At 50.8% G+C, this 19,211-nt stretch overlaps 1 protein-coding gene across 2 annotated transcripts; it reads right to left on the bottom strand.

Moving 5' to 3' along the window:
• Positions 1-1,773: 1,773 nt before the first annotated feature.
• Positions 1,774-19,010, bottom strand: HNF4A (hepatocyte nuclear factor 4 alpha). Of its 2 annotated transcripts, none has more exons than XM_026042184.1 (10): positions 18,808-19,010; positions 15,331-15,508; positions 13,264-13,358; positions 10,808-10,914; positions 8,260-8,415; positions 4,995-5,082; positions 4,286-4,441; positions 3,773-4,009; positions 2,917-3,039; positions 1,774-2,311 (listed from the first exon to the last, which is right to left on the bottom strand). In XM_026042184.1, the coding sequence occupies exons 1-10, from the start codon at positions 18,926-18,928 to the stop codon at positions 2,169-2,171; spliced, it is 1,404 nt and encodes a 467-aa protein (XP_025897969.1). In that variant the 5' UTR covers positions 18,929-19,010; the 3' UTR covers positions 1,774-2,168. The 2 variants fall into 2 exon arrangements, with proteins under 2 accessions (XP_025897969.1, XP_025897970.1); XM_026042185.1 differs by having other exon boundaries at positions 15,331-15,505.
• Between the last annotated feature and the right edge of the window lie 201 nt (positions 19,011-19,211).

Here is a 19,211-nt window from a genome sequence, read left to right as displayed (position 1 = left end):
CCGGAAGGTAATGCTTGGTGCAAATGGACCAAAAATGATTCCCCACAAAGTCTCTCTACATACAGGGAATAAAAGGTTGCTGCAGTTGGAAAAGACAGCCTGGTATTATGGTTTTTTTTTCTTTTTCATTTAATTTCCTGATTATAAATAATCAATGTGATTTACAAAATAATTTACAGAAAATGATTGGATACATCATTGCAATAAATTACTCAGTCTAATGCCACGAGCTTTGAGGAAAAAAAAATACAATACTTTTGACACCATGAGCACAGGGCCCGGTGTTGCATTTTTGCATTGGAAACCAAGGGACAGATCTGTAGCTCTTCAGGTTAAACAGRCTCAGATTTATCCCTGCCAGGGACTTCTCCCAGACCTTCTTGGCAGTTGAGATTCCATCCACTCCCTCTTCCCACAGGGCCAGGACCCCACAGAAACATTGTCTAGGGTAGCTAGAGCTGCTGTTGCCTCAGAATAAAATGCTTTGTGTTTTGGTGGAGGGAGAAATCGCTCTTGCTGAGCCTTCCTGGGCACAGATGCCATGCAGCTGCTGCCTGTCTTCCCTCGTCAAAGCTGGTTCCAAGTTTTCTTGGCACCTCTACTAAAGTGCTGCCCAAATGAATGAGGCAGCGCTTGGGGACAGAGGGACCTGCCCGAGGCCTGAAGTGGGGCAGGGCCCTGTCGGCCCCGGCGCTGCTGTCCCARCGCTGGGCCTGCTGTGGGCTGCTTTGCCCACTACAGCATAAAGCACACGTGAAATCTGCAGGTTTTGGCATGGACAGACTGCAGCRGGCAAAGAAAACACGTAGGCAAAGAGAAATGGGGACAGCGGCAGGGRGTGCGGACCCCAGGATGGGAAAGCACCATGGCAGGTACTGACCCAAGAGACAGTGCCTCAGTGGTTCTTCACAGTAGGACTCAAAGCTTTATGGTTTGAGGTTATTGCCTTTAAATCCCCGGAGGTCTGAAGGACTCATAACGCATTCTTATCAAACTATAAAGTCCTATAAATCTGTATCAGCCACTCTAAGGAGAGGGAGTGGCRCTGGCCTGGACTGACTGGATTATATGGCACGTACTAGCAGGCAAGCTGGGTCTGAGCAGAGATCCTCGCTCACAGCATTCCCAGCATTTGGGCAGCCTGAGACCTTAGTGCAACCTGTGAGGCTTCTCACCCTCACAGACCTCTCCCCTCCATGTACCTTTTCCCCAAACTCCCTTYCCAACAGGCATCAAAAGACCTTCCTCTGATGATGAATTTGAGAAGCAGTGGAAGGGCCAGTGGTATCTGGGCAGAGCTGCCTGCAGCCAGCAGGATGGGGGYGACCCCCTGGCTTTGGCTGAAAGCCCGTGAATCTCGGTCCCCTCAGCTCTCCAGTCCAGACATCCCGTAGGCAGTGGCAGCATAAGGGAAGGATCAGGCAGTGGTTGCTTCCTCTGAGCAGCGTGCTGGGAAGGCAGGCGGGTACAGGAATAACACAACCCCTCAGAAGGCAGAAGGATCCAAATAATGAAGGATCCTTCATTATTTGGTGGGCCRGACTTGTTGCTGTATCAGCTAAAAGATGTGTTAGACCTGGCTGGGGTTTGCACTGCTGGAGGGTGACACCACACAAAGATCTGGGACGAGGGCGAGGAGCGAGACTGTCAGTGCTACCTGAGCAAACCCCAGTGAGCGTCACCTGCGGTGACGCCTCCTAGGGAGCTTCCAGCTCTGTGAGATTTGGCTGGACTGAAGGCTTTGGGAAGCTGGCTTGGCTGTGGAAGGGAACCCCCTGTCACGCAGTGCAGCCTCCTCATTTGGGAATCGCTTGTTCGCAGGGTCTGCGTGTGCTGAACTGACACCGGGATGGCAACGGAGACACAACCGGCTGCACTGTCCCACCCGGCCAGTGCGACCCTGCTGAGGGAGGCAGAAATCTGGCCTTCTTTTAAGGAATGAGCATTTCAGGTAAGGCTTCAACCCTAGTTCTGTGACTGGGGGCTGCCCATGGCACGYGCTGTCCATAGCTGCAGGAAGACAGCTTTTGGTGACGGGCTATTCCAATAAGCAAGTCCATGTGTCTGTGCACCAGGACTTCTTTATGGTTCTCTTTTCACAGTGGTAGAGACAGTTCAGGCTTTCCTCCCACAYGGTCTTCTGAAGAGGCCAGTTGCTCTGCAGGTTGCTAGATGACCTCCTGTTTGGTRATGGTGGGTTGTGGGATGGAGGTGGGCTGTTTTGCCACAGTTGCAATGGCTCCAGGCAGTAGCTTGTATTGCTCCGGCCCCGAGCCCGCAGGTGGAGATGGCTGTGGAGTCTCTGGAGTAGCTACAGAGAGAGAAACAAAATTAGAAGGGCAGCAGGGACTTGAAAGAGTTGGGATCTGCTCATCCAAGATAAGACAAAGGCTCTGTAGCAAACCCCTGGTTTGTAATGGCTGGTGTATTTGCTGCAAGGCACACGGGCCCATACGCAGTTCTCCCTGTAAGGTGCCCTAAAAGAGTCCCAAACGACCTGCTCTGGCCACTTGTTTGGTCATATTTGGGGTTATCTCATCCCTAGTTTCACAGGTGAGGGCTCTGCATTGCACAGGAAAAAATGAAATGTGTTTGACCTGTTCACAGAAAGAGAAAACTTTCTGCTGATTCCAGTAGACACGATCTGAGAGCATTAATTCCTAAATGTGGGGGAACTAAAGTTATACTCTGACAGGGAAAATCTTGTGGAATCAGTTAATCTGGCCCAATCTGATCTGACCCACTTCTTTATTTGTCTTTCCATCCTTTCTGCATAGGAATTTCTGCATAGGAATTTCTCAGTCATTATCAGAGACTGTCTTGCATAGACATTTCCTAGAAACTACCTCCACAGGAACACTGGAAGGCTCACAGTTTCTCCCAAGAACTATCATCAGCCACTCTGTCGATACTCACACATCTGCCCRTTGTGCATCTGAGGTGGCATTGTGTTGGCCACAATGACATTTGTTCCAAGGTTCTCCTGGATCAGATGAGGGTGCAGAGGGTGGTGAGCATGTGGCGTTTCGCTTGATGACCCTAAAACCATGCATGTCATATTGTCATTATGGCAGAAGGAGACCCTTCCAAGAGGCACAGACCCACTTCACCAAAATGTCAAAGCCTGTCCAAAGCCAAATGTCAAAGCCTGTGCATGAACTGCTTGTGTGTTTGTGGCTGGAGCATACCCGTCCCATCTTCCATGGACATTTTGGGCTCAGTTCTCCTGCATGCTGCCTGTATTTCCACTTTCAGAGAATTAAGTTCCTCTCCTCCCGAATCACATCACACAGAGTAGCACAATGGCGACTTCTCATGTTGTTTTGGGTCACTGGATGCCCCCAGTAGAAAATAGGGGCATTTTTTCAACCAAAGGACTAGGTAAGCTCTAGAAGTCCCTTCCAACCTCAACCATTGTGTGAAACCTTCCTGGCCCTTTTGTTGTGGTGACTCCCYTGTGACAGAGAGCAGAGCTTGTGGGATGCCTGCCTGGTGGGTGTCTGGAAGCTGCGTGGCAAAACCCATCTACGTGCTGAGGGCTGGGGATGCCTCTCCATAAACAGATACACAGCTGGTTACATGGATGGATGTGCAGCACCCTTAGTTATCACTGTGCAAATGGCAGGGAGATGATTTCATGCGAGTCCAGGGCTGACRTGCACAGTCTGAGCCTCTGCCTCGTGCTGCTGGGTAGGAGCAGCAACAGAGGGTCCCAAGTGGATGGTGACCAGGGAGCACTGAGAGGCCTCTTGCAGGCCCATTAAATTCTCACCTCCTAGCAGCATCTCCTGCAGCAGGTTGTCTATCTTAGCCATCCCAAAGAGCTTCACAAACTGGATCTGCTCTATCATCTGCCAGGTAATGCTCTGCAGCACGGGCAGGAGCAGCAGCAGCTCCCCGAAGCGGCCCCGCGAGTCGTACTGCCGGTCGTTGATGTAGTCCTCCAGGCTGACCTGCACCTGGTACCGCATCCGCTTGATCTTCACRGGGTCGCTTAGTCCTTTGGCATCTGAAACGATCCACAGAGCAAACTATCCAGGCTGCTTCCCTAGGATCGGGCCTCAGTAACAGCATGAGCTCTGGGCTCAGGTTGAGTTGTGCTGTCTCTGATTCTCTATACGTTGTTACAGATATTTTTCCTCTTCTTAGTCTGACTTTTCCCCTCTAAGAGCAGTTTTGCTCGGAGAGGAGACCAGGGTAGCATTCGCTGACTCGGCACCGGTCAGCATAACCCAGACTAGTCCCTCTTGTTGGTGACCATTATCTACTGCAAGCTGGAGCATACCTGGGTCGAAGAAGATGATGGCTTTCAAGCAGGCGTACTCGTTATCATCTATCTGCAGCTCCTGGAAGGGGAGGACCAGCTCGTCCAGGATGCGCATGGCCACGCGGCTCACCTCCACCAGCTCGGGGCAGTTCCGTGGGATGATGTGGTCGTTTCCTTGAGACAAGCAGTACAGAGACCACCACCCTGTCATTGCCCCAAACTTGCTGAGGGTGGCAAGGGCTTCAGGACATTCTAAACCCGGAAAATCAATGCTGAGATGATGTTGGAGTGGGAATACCAGCTGGGTCCCAGGAAGATCTCACTTCTGCCCATTCTGTAGCACTGCTCGCCAGAAATGCTGACCTGTGTTGCCAGAACAACAATCTGGCATCTCCTTATTCAATCCCAGGGCTGACAGGAGTCAGTCAAGTGAGGAAAAGCTGACTGAGGAGCGAGAGCCTCTTTCTCAGTTACWGCCTGGCCTGCTTACACACACCTGGCACAGCAGCATGCGGGTGTTTAGTCCCCCACCTTTGCCAGGGCAGCATGGCATGACCTTGACGTGAAGAGAACCAGGCCTAGCGACACACCAAAGCAGCGCCAGGCTTTCTAAAGCACAGAAGCTCAAGCCCCTGGCCTTCAGAAAGGATGCCCACCCTCTCCGGCAGCCCCTGGGAGGGATGCTTAGTGGAAGCAGACTGGGGGAGAGCAGAAGTGCACTCTTTACCTAGCAGCAAGACATCCTTGAACACCATGGACCTCTTGGCAGCTCCTAGTAACAGATGTTCACCTGCATGCGCTCGCAGCAGTGCCACCTGCAAGGACAGGGACAAGTTATTATGTGATGTCAGTGGAGAGACAGAGAAGGCTGCAACTGCATGTAAACAGGAGAGAAATCCCAGCGCTCCTGTACAGCACTCGGGGTTGTAGGGAGAGATCCCCTCTCCAGTTACATGCCTGAAGTCACAGGAGGAAGCCAAAAATGTGTATGAACAACTCTGGACTCAGTAGAAGCAGTAGATATCAGACCCTCGGGGCTCTAACCCAGCCTGCATGCATCTTTCCCCTTTCCAAGAGCTATCTGGACTCTGCCACGCTCCCCTGTGCTGCATTAATGGCCCAGGATTGGAGGCCAAGGGACAAGAACATCCATCCACCTTTCACTTTATCTCCCAGGAGCAGAGAGGATAGTGGCCATGCCCATCTCCCACTGAAATGAATCTTGTGGGGACCCGTGTCCCATTGGCAGGTGGGGTCACCTTCTGGTCAGTTATTCCCTTGCTGGCAATGGGCATTCAGGCCAGGAAAGGCAGAGGGACGTTTTTCTGCCRACGTTAATGATTGAAGTGTTTCATTTTACACCCCTCAGTGGTTCCTGAGAATGTTCTGAATCTTTTGCCCTCCTTTGGTTAAAAATTTCAAAGATTTAGGCAGAAATAGAAGTTAACAATTGGACAGTCTGACATGGAAGCTTCTTAATGTCCAGCCAGGAACCTCTGCTGAAGAAAACAATTATTAAACATTAATGGAAAGATTCTGAAGAGCATGTCCTGTTGGGAATGGTCCCATTTCCCAGGGCATTATCTCTCAGCATCAGACAAAACCATGAGAAGTCCCACCCTGCCAGAAATGTCAGGAGAATGCATCATCCATGGAACAGAGCTGATTAGAAAAGATGTTGATGTCTGAGAAAGATCTTTTTCAGATGGTTTAAAAGAGTTATGCAAAATAAACAGAGTGGAGGTCCTTGCAAAAAGGCTGTGTGCACATGACGTTGGGGAAGCTTTTCCTGTACGCCAACATCAAGCCTCTCTCTGTCACTATGCAAACATGGTGGATGTGCCAACTGAGACTGCTCATGAGCTTTCCCATCTGCCAAGGGTTTGAGAAGGTTGGAAAACAAYGTGGAGCTCTGAGGGAAAGCAAATCTCTCATGCAGAGACTTCCCACTTAACGCTAATTCAGGAAAAGCTCAGTTTAGATCCATCGTTTTTGTTTCTGGACAATTCACCTGTTTGAGTGGGGTTAAAACATAGTATTTTAGCACAGCAAAACCATTCATATGATAGTTGATCTTTCAGTGATTAACCTCAGATGCATCATTCTATTCTGAACTAGAAAGTTGTAACTGAACAAAGTAGAACTTTAACCTGGAAATGAAATGGCTTTGCCCCGCCAAAGCGAGTACTTTGACATTTAGGTGCACAGGAAAAACAAGGTGTTCAATATGCCCCTTCCTATAAAAACACTGGCAGAGATGATTTGTTCCCAAGCAACATTATAGTAGCAATGTAGGAGTATTTCCCAACATTAAATGTTCCCACTGGCCATGTCTTGGTCAGCTCTCATGTTTGTCCCTGCTCCCTGGCACTTCCTGCTCTCCCCTGAGTCTCTGCTGTCCCTGTTCCCACATGCTGCCCTTTCAGAGCACAGATGTCATTAATCACATTGCTCTAATGCAGCCCAGCCTTTCCTCTCAAACCCTTCGGGACAGCTTGGGAACTGCTCATGATGAGCAGTGATTTCTCCAAGCAGAAGCCCTATTTCTGACGACAAGAGCCTATGCAGCAAGTTGAGAGCAGCCTCTCCCCTCTGGGAATACAGGGTTCACACAATCTCTTCCGTAAGTTTCAATTAACTTTTTTTTTCTCCATCTCCACAATTGTAAAATGAGCGAATCTGCAAATTTCTGTAGTTTTCTGGAGTTACTAACCAGATTTACTGCCTCTGTTCCAAGTGGCAGAAGGACCCTGTGCAATACACAGAGCTGCCCCAAGCCRTCTCTGGGCTGCAGCCTGTTTGCTGGGTAAATATAATTTGCCATCRGACTCCATTTTGTTTTCCATACTTTTTTAGTTGTACTTGCCTTAGGAGTTTAGCAAATTGCTTAGAGTTGTAAAAAAATTTAACACTTTCACACATTAGAAAAGGGCGAAAAGTGCTCCCTRGGGCTGCTGGAAAGCACTGGATTCCCCAGGGCTCTGTGCTGTGGGCTGCTAACTCAAGGTCTCAGCGTGAGGATTTAGGTGGCAGGAGGCAGTTGACCAGCTGGATACTCTCACTTCTACATAAAATTCTTCTTCATGATGCAAAAATTAACATTAGGTCAACAGAGCTGCAGGCTGATCCTAACTGGAGAGGATCTGCTTTTGTGCCTGAGCAGTAGCTGGACTGAAGATCCCTCCCTACGCAGGACAGGTTCCATGCAGACCATTGTCAAAAGTGGCAGTGGCCCTGGCCTGGGGAGCCATCCCCCCACCACAAGTGCTGTTCCAGCCCGCGCACACAAAACGTCCTGCAAAGTCTGCTGCAGATCTACAGCTTAAACAGGAGACAACTCCTTGCTTCCCCAGAGCCCGCAGTACCACCTTGCAGGGGAATTCAAACCCACAGTGCTGGTCTTGGCAGAGGAACCAGCAAATGTCATGTTAGTGATTTTTTATAAATGCAAATATTTCTACTTTTTTTTTTTTTAACTCTGCAGAGAGATTTTCTAACTGCTTTAGGAACTTGAACTGCAAATGTCAGTAAAATAGTGTTTACCTTCAATAATTCTACACTAGGAGGATGGATATAAACATGTCCCCAGTCATGAACTCCCAAAAAATACAGACAAGTAGATTTGGATTTGGGTCTTGAATGCACCKTATGCTAAGTGCTTTTTCCTGATAAATCCAAGCAAAGGTCTCGGGTTTCAAAGTGCTAYGCCAGCTGCAGCAAGTCAACAAATAATTGACAATAGGTGCTTGCAAAATGCACACCTGAATATGTATCTAATTTGAGCTCCCTGCTATCATGGCTCTGCTCATGGGCTGATGGAGCCGCGGGCCCGGGTGAGCATTGTGTGCGTGTTACACCCCAATCAGAGCCGCAGCCGCGAGAGCAGAGCAAACAATGCCCGTTTTCTTTGAAGCTCCTGCTGCTTCGCTCCCGTTTGGCTCCCCGCTGCCTTTGCTGGGGACGAGGGAGGAGGGCAGATCGGGAGGACTCGCCTGGTCGTCCAGGGGCAGCTCGCAGAAGGCTGGGATGTACTTGGCCCACTCCACCAGCACCAGCAGCTGCTGCTTCATGGATTCACACACGTCCGAGATGTTGGCAATCTTCTTCCCTCGGATGTCTCCACTCATGACAGGAACAGGGGATGATATCTGCAGGGAGGGAAGAGACCCTGCAGGTTTTGGAGCCACAGAGGGAACACGAGCAGGAAAATCCGTAGGTTGAGGAGGGCTTCAAGATGGGAGGTGATGCAGAATCTAGCACTGAGATGATTACTAGACAATTACTTTTTACAGTTGCATGTCCTGCCCCCTAAAACATGTGGCCCAGCACAGCTCGTTTCAATCTGAGATCAGYTCAGTATCTGTAAATATGAAATACTTCAGAGCTGAGGCTGTGGGTCGCCTAGGTAAGATATAGGGCCTTGACTARTCTGGAACCACAGGAGAAAAATTTCTAAAAATGATAAATCTCCACTATAAGAACATGCACATTCCAGATCTAACAGGGAACAAAGGGGCTCACATAACAACGAGGAAAGGAGTCAGACTTTCCCTCTCACTGTCCCACTGTCCCCAGTAGCAAGGACATGTTGAGTCCATCTGGTTACTTGACAGTAACCAGAGGAGCAGAGACCTACTCCCCTTTCCAGAGCTGGTTTCAGCCAGAACCACCTTGTTTTGCTGTTAACAATTACATTATAACAGTATATATAATATATAATTATAATAGTAGGAGCATGGTCTTTGAAATTAGCACCAGATCACCAATATTTCACATATACCGAAGAAATATTTTAAAGAAAACACTCTCCATCCACCCTCCCAGCATTTTGGCCCCTTTTGCAAAACTGCACAAGTGCAAACAAGCTAGCAGCAACACAGGCCACCTCTTCTGCATGGAGAACGTTTATGATTGAAGAGGCAAATGGGGCCATTTCATTTGCAAGGGGTAAGTCTGACAACTCGGTCACCAGTTACATGAGCTAGAAGAACCATCCCCCCAAAACCAGGTACCCAACTTCACACCCAGTTCTCAGGCACAGCTGCTCACCCAGCTCGTCTAAAAGTTCGCCCTTAGTCACTACCTCATCCTCATGCTTCTGTGATCAGTTAACTCAAGCCCATCGCTGCCCTCCGCCTGCCCTTGTTGCTCGGGAACAACATCAGCTCTTCCTGGTCTGCTCCTGCCAGCACTTCAGCTCAGACCCCGCTGGCCTCCTAAGGCAAATGGAGCTCAAATGCCACCTGCATTTTTTTTTTCCAGGTTGCATTACTTGGAAGTTTTCCAGCTGTGGAGCTATTATTGAATAAATAAGATTGTAAAAATCTCACCATGTATTACCCTAATCAGAGAGCCCGGAAGGCTTAGCAAATAAATAAGGACCTCTGAGTGAGTGACCTGAGATCTCAGAGAAAGCAGCTCCTCAGCAGTATCTTGCTCTAATGAGCCAGGCACATAAAAGTTACCAATTAGTGTGCTGGAGCCTGTCTTGTCTAATGAGTCTGTCTGTTCTCTGCAGGAGAGCAAGAGCTTCACGGGATTTGTTGATGCCTGTGGTTTTTACCAGCAGACCCTTCTCAGGACTTACATATGATGCCGCTGCAGGACTCAGAGTCCCGGAAATGTCCTTCCCTTGTAGATCTGGTGCCTAGAGGCCCATTACCTCACCAGGAACGGCACTGTTACTATTTTTAGTGCATATATAAATACATTAAGATCCGTGCAGGACAAGGTGAGGCACGGGATGAGACAGGATACACTGCCAGCAGGAGGGCTTGGCCCTTTGTTTTCTTGGCACCCCAAGGACCTGGCACATCCCCTTTTCAACRGAGTGAGCCTTGATGCCTGACCCTAGGCCCTCGCATGCAGCTCCGAGCACCAGCACGTCCTGTCCTAGAGCATCTTCAGGGAAACACGGCTCCTGAAGCAAGGAAGAGTGCAAATGGCCAACTTGAATCCACCRCCCTTTGAGCTAGAACTGCTCTCCCCGGCTCCCACGAAGGATGGCAGCTGCTCCTGCCTCATCATCGTTCTTCCACAGACACCCACCAGTGACTCTCCTGTCCTGCCTGGGGTCCACCCTTCGTGCACCCTCRGGAATCCCTCCAAGCCCTGCAGCTCACATCACTTGCATACTTTGGCTTCGGAGGCTTAGCGCAAACCCTGAGCTCTCCATGCTCTTTCTGGGGAATTTCTAGTGCCTTCCTGCCAACTGTCTTGGCAGCRCTCGGCTCCCTGGGCTGCCCTAAATCGCTCCTGCTTGAGTGGAAGTTTGAAGATGCCATTGACCCTGCTCAGGTAGAGGTGGGTAGTAGTGACTGGTGGTGCCTTCTGAGCAGACAGAGGTGTCAATGACAGCACAGGCTCCCTGCTTAGGCACCTGTCTAACCCAGATTTGTCTAAACCAGGGCTGACTTGGCAGACAAGTTACTTAGAAAAGAAGTGGTAATTTGAAGACTTGTCTATGAAATGCTCACCTGGACCTACTGGCCACATAACGCTTGATTTTTTTGTATTCACCAAAGAGGAAAGAAGAGCTACCTGTTGTGCCAGGACCTCTGCCTGCAACAAGACGTTGATGGACGGCAAGCTGCTATCTTCATAACTTGATCTTCGGGTGCTGATTCGGTCCCGTTCATTCTGTACAGCTGCAAGAGAGTATTTGGGCTCAGGAGCAGCTCATTCATGGAAGTTCTCACCCAAACCCATCAKGCTCTTTTGGCATTCCCTTCCACGGAGCCTTGGCTGCACTTTGACAGCTCCCCTGCCTGGCAAGGCTCGGGTGCTGCTGTGCCTAGTTTGTGGTGTGATGCCTTGGAGATGTGACTGCATCTGGGAGCTCTGTTTGAGCTGCTTCAGAATTCAAAGGTTTGACTCCAAGTCTGTAGAGTTCAATGAGAAAATTTCATTTTGAGGGATCTAGTGCTAGTATTTTTGATTGCAGTTCCTTAAGGGGCTCTTGGATGCTGTGGCTGTGCTTACCACCCAAGCTGTGCAAAATTAGGGAGCCTGGGGACCTATTTTGTCTCTTTTGTCTGTCCATGTGACTTACGAACTGCATTTGGAAGCTCTTGCTTCTYGGTCCTCAGAAAGGGTAGGTGCAGCTTGAAAACTTTAAGGCTGAATGAAGAAGGAAATGCCAAACAGATACTACATACCTATGCAGAGGAATTGAGCTTCCTCATACTTCATCTTCCAGTCTCAGGACAGGTATGAGCCACTGTGCTTCCCTGCTTGGTTTATTCCTGAGGAGGGACTGGGCTTTGGGGCTAAGAGATGGCAAGAGCCAAAGCAGAAGCAGCAGTGCCAAGGAGGAGAATTCCTCTCCATCTGCCCCGAGGCTGTGGGCCAGCCAGAATGGAGCGCAGGCAAAGCAGTCACCCAAAGCCATCTGCTCAAATAAGGCATTGATCGATGGCAGGGAAAACAGAACAGCCACTGCTGTAGGCCGGTGGCTCTCTGAATTGATACCTTCTCAATGTATAAATCCTCCTGATAAAAAGCAATAACGAGGCTGGGCCAGAAGAAAAGCCCTGCCGTCAGCGGCTGTAAATAGCTCTCAAGGTTATGTGCTTGTTATCAGGAGCAGGCCCCCGAGTTCAGTCACGCCACGATGTTTTCCAAATGTTTGCTCAGTATTAGCTGGTCATGCACCTAATGTAACTTCTATTGAATATTAACAGACATCAGCAAAGCGCTGCGCATGGGATGAGCGGGCTCCGCGGGTGAGGAGGATTCCTATGTTCTTCAGGAAAAGTCAAGCCAAGTTTCCTGCAGTAGCTCATCCCTTTTAAGAGGGGAGAAGTGCTCAGGAGCATTCTCACATGTCAGTATGGCACTTAAAGCAGCCAAGCTATGGGGTGGTACATCCCTCTTGTCTTGAATGAGCCCTTTTCTCTTCAAGGAAGTTTCTCTTCAAGGGGGTGTTACTAGGGGAGCGTGGAGCTTAATTTCTCAATACCAAACACAGGGCTAAACACCTCCCTGGCATCCCCTGGTCAACACTGGTGGGGATGCGAGGTGCAGCTCCTCAGGGCTGCTCCTAGAAGCACCTTGGTGCCCCCATCAGCAGGGCCACCAGCAGCTGAAGGTTTCCTCACACTGCAAGTGCTCTGGGGCACTAAGCAGGGCTGGTCCCTTATGTCTGGTCATGGGGAAACACTGGGAAACACTGCAGCAATTTTCTGKGGTGAGCTTGGGAAAGCGGATATGTTCAAGTGGGCTTAAATAGCAAAAATGCCCCACTTTGTTCTGGGTCCTTCCTGCCATGACCAGTGCATTGGATAAAACTAAGCTCTCTGCAGAAGGCCAGTAAAAGCCCATATGTCCATGAGAAAAAAAGGAAGCAAAATGACGTTTGGACTGTCCTTTCTAGGCACAGATTTGACAGAGACTGCAGGGCACCACACTTAGAGCAGCTCTATCAAAGAGCTTCCAAAATGGCCAAACCGCCTCTGAAGCTTCTGCTTCTCACTGWCTTTAGTTCCCAAATGGCTCAGGTGATCTGGCTGCATGGGAGCAGAGGTGTGAAGGCAAGTGAGCTAAGGAACACCAGCACAGCCGTAGGTGTGATCTCTATGTACTGGAGTGGGCATGTTGGGGACACAAGAAGGCTTCTGTGGAGGCTTTCATGGCTGTGTTTTTGCTGGCATTTTGAAGGATGCCCTGAGAAGGAGCCCTGGTGGGGGACAAGTGTCCTTGTCTGGACACTAATGAGACCTTAGTGTGATGGCTGCTTGTGAGACCTTTGTGTGGACAGGAGCTGGGCAGGTGAGGAACATGCAGGGTCCACGACTACAGACCCAGCCTCTCCCTAAAACCTCCTCTGATGGATGACCTGGATCTTTACACTCAAGATGCCAGTGGAGGGAAGATGGGGCTCAGCTGGCTGAGCAAATGTCTCCACGAAATGGCAGGACCGGCCTCAGCTGCACATYCCGGAGCCACGGCCAGCGTGACTGCTGCTAAGGAAGCAGTGCAGGGAAGCCAGGACCCACCTTCCTTCTTCATTCCTGCTCGGAAGCACTTCTTAAGCCTGCAGTATCGGCACTGGTTTCTTTTGTCTTTGTCTACCACACACTGCCTGTTAAACCTGGGAAGAAACAGAAATGTCAGGAGCAGCAAGACGGAGCCTAAAAACAGGACAGTTCCGAGTCCCATGCACCAAGACCTTAGAGCAGATTCCCCAAGGCTCAGCCCTACAAAGGAGGCCCCAGTCAGTGCCATTTCCACACTTACTTTAATATGAGTTTCCTTTTTCTGCTTGCAGTGCCCCATGACTAATAGAATAATGCCTGAATGTGACGATTGCAGTAATTCTTGGGGATCTAAATGAACCGTTCCTGTTATTGCCAGTGGAAACTTGAGCTAAATCTTCTAGCTGGCACTGAAAATCTCCTCCGACTTATCCATGAGGTGCTGTCAGGCTAGGGCTGACAGCAGCAAGCAGGAGCTCAGGCTGCTGGCCCTGTGCACTAATCACTAGGAACAGGATGCTCAAGGCCGGGGCAGGTAAAAGTGTGTGGCAGGGAGTCAGAGTCACCTTATTAACCTCTACTGGAAGTTGGGTCCACGCTGGAATGGAGGAAGAATGCATTTRTTTTGTATATGTTAAAAAGAAAATGAAAGAAAAGGTTGTTCTGGAACTGGTAAGGATGCAAAGCAGTTTAAGTACCAGAGTCTCTCTGAGCTGTGTTTGGGATACAGGTTGCTTCTGATGTGGACAGTGTCCCTGGTGTGCAAAGAAACCTCTCGGCTGCTGCACTTCAGAGAGATGGGATGCAACCACCTTCTTCCTCCACACTTGTGTCACTAAATCCGTCTCACCAGCGGGATCTCACTTGTGTGCTCTTGACATAGCAAAAGCCTGGTGGCTGTTCACAGCACAAATTTCACTTGAAAATTTGTATGATCCTGCTCTAATTTACTGCTGATTGATCAAGCTTAGGAACTAAAGACACCGGCATTCAGAGCACAGGGAAGTGCCCCCAGCCATGCAGACTGTGGCAGCTCTTGAAAAGGTTTGTTTTGACTGTTCTTCTTAAAGCCCCAAGCTAAGATTTCCCAAAATGGATGCCCAAAAGCAACTTTTAAAGTGTTTGCTTAGAACTTGTATAAAAGGCCTAGTGTCCAAAGAATCGAGAACCTTGTTTCTTCCCACTGGACATGTTGGGAGAGGGCTCCCTGGGCAGACAGTCTAAATAATTCTGGGGTCCAAGCACTAATATACTTCATATGTACTCATAGATCTGGGGCTTCTTTCTGTCACTCAGATTTTAGAGTCCTGTTGCTGTCAGTACCTCTGGAGAAAATCTGTCAAAAAAGCCTAAGTGAAAAAACCTCCRTGATTCAGATACTCAGGATTTGAGGACTCTTTGGTTTTCACTGCACATCTCAAAGTCTCCGATCCTCAGAGCAGGGATGTCACATCACAGCCACTGATGGCACTGGAGAGCCTGCTGCCAGTGACACGAAGTGCAGCACTTCTGCAGGGTGAGTAACATGCATATCTCCTCCTGGGCTGGGATGTGCAGACGTGTGAGCTACATCACCCTCCCTGTTGCATCCTTACATGTTCTTTCACCACACAGGTGACAACTGCAGTGGCAGRGCAACTGCAACAGGCAGTGATAGCAGTTGAGGTAGATGGCATGCATACTTCCAGCTTGTCACAGAGGAGGGACAAGGGGCCATCATGCTGCTCCTGGAGGGGGAATGGGCTTTGCACTGGGCTCAGAACACAGAGTAGAAACATCCTCGTTTCCTGCAGCAGAACTTGCCCGTGATCATAGCTTTGCTTGTGGGTGTTGCCCACCATCAGTCTGCAAAGGGTGCGTGCTTGGCCCCTTACCCTGAGGGTAAGACCACCTGGTGCCTTTTCTGAGTGACCCCTTGAGGGCAATCCAGCAGTGAGAGTGGTCTCTGACCATTCCCAGATGGAGGATGAAGTTASGACAAGGCGGTGGAGGACACAGGGAGAGGATAAAGCACCTGCAGGGTTTCTCTGTTCAGCTCCTGGGGATCGCTTTGTCCCTGCCACACAACTCGACCCCAYCTGCCCTCACCTGCAGGAGTACATGTGGTTCTTCCGGACGCTCCTTCTGAAGAAGCCTTTGCAGCCATCACAGCTGGAGGCCCCGTAGTGCTTCCCTGTGGCACGGTCCCCGCAGATGGCACACAGCACACTCACCCCCATGCTGTTGGTGGTGTTGAGGCTGGCTGCTTCCGATGGAGATGTGTCTGCTTGGGGAAGCACACAGGAAAGGACACGGTGAGAACCGGGCTTACAGTCAACATCTACTAACTTAATTTACTTAATTTACAGATWTGATTTTCTGAGGCAGTTCTGAAAGGCCCAACTCCAGGGACACCTTCAGACTGAATGGAAACCGGCTGGCACTGTCACAAAGCAGAGCCAAAATTCCTTTGGGATTTGCAGACGCTTTGGGTCTCAGTGGCATGGCCAGAGAAAGAGCTAGCGCAGAGGTAAGCTGAGGTATTAGGGCTCAGAGGGAGCTGCTGATTTATTAGGATTTTGTACTAGAGTTCTCTAGGAGCCCAAGGCAGCCCTGAGCAGGAGCTAGTAGAGAAATGAGGTGACCAGCCTGCTTTGCTGTGGAGCCCTCTCCATCAGAGATGGGGCAGTGTCCTGCAGGATGTTTCTTCAGGTGAGCAAGCCTTTAAATACACCGTAAACCTAAGGGRCTTCTGTTGGAAAACACACGTGGGCAAATACTACCCATGCAAGGAAGGACTGGTCAAACTAACCCAGAAAGAAACAGTGGCACTGTAAACTGAGGAGGCCTCGTGTCTGCAAAGGTCTTGTACACCATGGCTGAGACCAAGGTGTCATCTCCTTAGGTCCCGAGGGGAGGCTGGCACTTGCAGGGCTCTTTTGGAAGGATGGGGGACTGCAGAAGTCTCTGTAGGAAAGGGCATGTGAAGGGCTCAAAACCACACAAGCCCTGCACTAAAACCCTGCMGCAAGCCAAACAGAGCTCAAGGCTGAAGGGATCAGCTCTTAACTCAGTCCATCTCATTGTCACCCCCATGCACATTGTGTTGTGTCAGCAGAGGCACATTTCCCTTCCGCCTTGCAAATACCAGTTGCAAATGATATTCAGGAGCTAAAAGGCCGCAGAAACCTGCTGGATTTTTAATACCTGAGTCTACTTAATCTTCTGTAATGGCTAGTAACAGAGTCAACAGGATCCCTTGGGCACTGATTCTGACCATGACAGCAGAAACTTCTACCAGAGGCACTAAAATGCCACCCTCAGGTACCACTCGTGACCCAGGTTCCATCCCATAACACTGGGGTCAGTGATGCAAAATGAACAGCAGTCTCTCTGAAAACAYTTGCTCCTCCTTTCGGGACGCCCTGCAGTCAGTCTCTGCAAATAGTGTCTGCTTTGGCCCTCACACCATCTCCATGCGATCCAGCAGGGATGGCTTAACTCTCTCCCCAGGGGACCACAGCTGCTTCCACTTGGTGCCCAGCTCCTCGGGCAAGGGAACTGGGCTGCAAATGCAGCTGGGCCCCGTATAAAAAGCTGGTCCTGAGGCAGCCTTGCTTTTTGCTTGCCCTTCAGCAAGGCTCAAAGCTTAGCCTGGGCAGTTTAATTTCCCTGCCTGCTTTCTGCCTCTTGCCTTCCTTTTAGTCCCCTTGGGTTTCTTTCCTGGCTCTCCTTGCCCAGCGCTCTGTGCTGCCTGGCGAGCCCCATCCATGGAATTCCCCAAGCTCYGTCCAGGCTGCTCCTGGCCACGCTGACCTGCTCCCCACGAGCACCTGGCCCCTCAGATCACCTCCCCGAGCACAGCCTGGGCATTCTGCTGGATAACAGGTATTCCAGAAAGGGAGCGTTTTAATTTCATCTAAATGTAGAACTTGGAGCGGAGAGGAGCAAGGAGCTAATCTGCCCCTAATCACATTATTTGCATATCTGTGACAGATAAATCCCTTTTAGGAGTATATCATGCTATATGCAGATGCATATGTAACAAGAAAAGCAGACACCATTATCTGAAAAATTACAAAACCTTGGTTTAATGTTATTTTGGGTTGGCTTGTTTTCTACTGAAGTTCTATTGGCATTGTTTTCCAATGAAGTTCATTTTTATAGTGCCAGAGATACAGGCTTCTGGTTGTTGCGGTGGAGTAGGTTTWATGGGCATAAATTTGTAGTAAAGATAAACAGAGGAAAGGGGGAGAAAACAAAACCTGCTCAGTGTTTGAGACCACTGAGGCTGCTTGTTCAATGAGGGTAGGAGKCCGAAAGGTCCCAAAATGTGCCTGGAAATGGGATGTATTGGAGCTGTGACAGTGGTCACTGTCCCTGCTGTGCAGCCACCTCTGGGCTGGCCTTGCAAGAAGGACCGGGCTGCCCTGCAGGTTCCCAATGGGGAATAAGGTCCAGGAAGGGRCACTTGAGGCTGCTGTCTGGGTGGGGGGGCCCCAGGGTGCCAGGCCAGCCCTGCAGGCACCACCTGTCCCCAGCCTGGAGCGGGGCAGCTCCTCCTAACCCGCTGACTCATCTGCATCCAGGGCGTTCCCTGTCGCTCCGAGCTGAGTCATGGGAAACATGGGGAACGGTGCGACCTGCGGAGGGGCTGTGGCCGAGCCCCTTGCCGTGGGGGAGGCCGGGGCTCTGGGGCGAYCCCAGACCCTCTGTCCATCTGGATAGGGGGCTGTGGGGTAGGGGGAAAGGCTGGGCTCCTCCAGGAGGGTCTAGACCAGGACAAGCTGCTTTTGGCACCCTGTTCCCAAGGGACCTGGGTGCTGGGAGTGGGGACTGGGACCGGGACTCCAAGGGAAGGTGCTCAGAGGGCTGCCCTGGTGCCGTGCCCGGGACGGAGCGGAGCTGCGAGCAGGGGGACACGGCGCTGCTGGCACCGTCCTGCCCGGGAAGAGCTGCGCCCTGGCGAAGCCGCGGGAGGAAGGGGCCAGCGAGACACTTCGTGCCCGTATTAGTTCAGTTGTTAACCTCAGATTTGCCCGGCTTTAGGGGGTGTTGGGGAGGAACCTCCTGCTGCCTTTGATCAGTGGGAATCCTTGATCTCCAAATTGCCAGTATTGCGAATCCTGGTGTTTTAAAGGCTGTTGCACTTAAAGGCTGTTGCACCCTCCTGGAGGGATCACCTCGCCACAGCTCCTGGGCACCACTTGGCTCTCTTTTCATAACGATTTSCACCCTTTCCAGGCCCAGCTTTCTGCTCTGGGCAAACCCGAACTGCAGCTTCCCCAAGGGCAGGAGTTTCCTGGGAGCTCCTGGCTCCGCAGCCTTTCCGGGGCGCCACGGACAGCGTTTCCCCCGGAATGTCTGCCGGACATGGCTTTCCCTGGGAGCCCGGCAGTGCCGAGACCCCTCTCRGCTCAGGCCCTGCTCCCTCATCCGCGGCCCAGGGGAGCCCCGAGCTCTCCCTGTCTCCCGCACTGCGCCCATCACCCAGGAGTCCGGGCAGCACCCATCTCACAGCCCGGGAGAGGAGGAATCCCTCGGGATGGGACCGGGGCTCCCTGCRCCCGCCGCGGGGGCACTTACCGCTGCCCATGGCCAGCACCTGCATGTTCTCGAACTCCAGAGTGGTGTACGCCGGGTCCAGCGCCGCGCTATAATCGGCCATCTCCATGTCTATCAGGGCTTTGGAGAGGCGCATTATCATCCGCAAACACGGGCCAGATTGCACCGATTCCCTTGTCCGAGGCTATTGGCCCTGCTGCCTCCCTCTGCCTCCACTGCGTCCCTATCTGTTGTCTTTTATTTCAAATATTTCTCTGAAAGGATTTGCTGAGCCTCAAGGCCTATACTCCCCGAGGGGTGGAGGCTGGGGGTTAATCTTTAATCATCTCACCCACTGCTGAACCAACGCTGCCACGCTTTTTCTCTTCTTTTTTSCTTTTCTTTTTCCTCTGGTGGTTCTTGTTGACCGTTCGCTCTGGAGCAGA

Source organism: Nothoprocta perdicaria, unplaced genomic scaffold (assembly GCF_003342845.1).
Source record: "Nothoprocta perdicaria isolate Ctin4 unplaced genomic scaffold, notPer1 scaffold_3, whole genome shotgun sequence".
NCBI lineage: Eukaryota > Metazoa > Chordata > Aves > Tinamiformes > Tinamidae > Nothoprocta > Nothoprocta perdicaria.
Note: the sequence above shows the minus strand (reverse complement) of the source record. Positions and strands in the feature narration are given on the sequence as shown.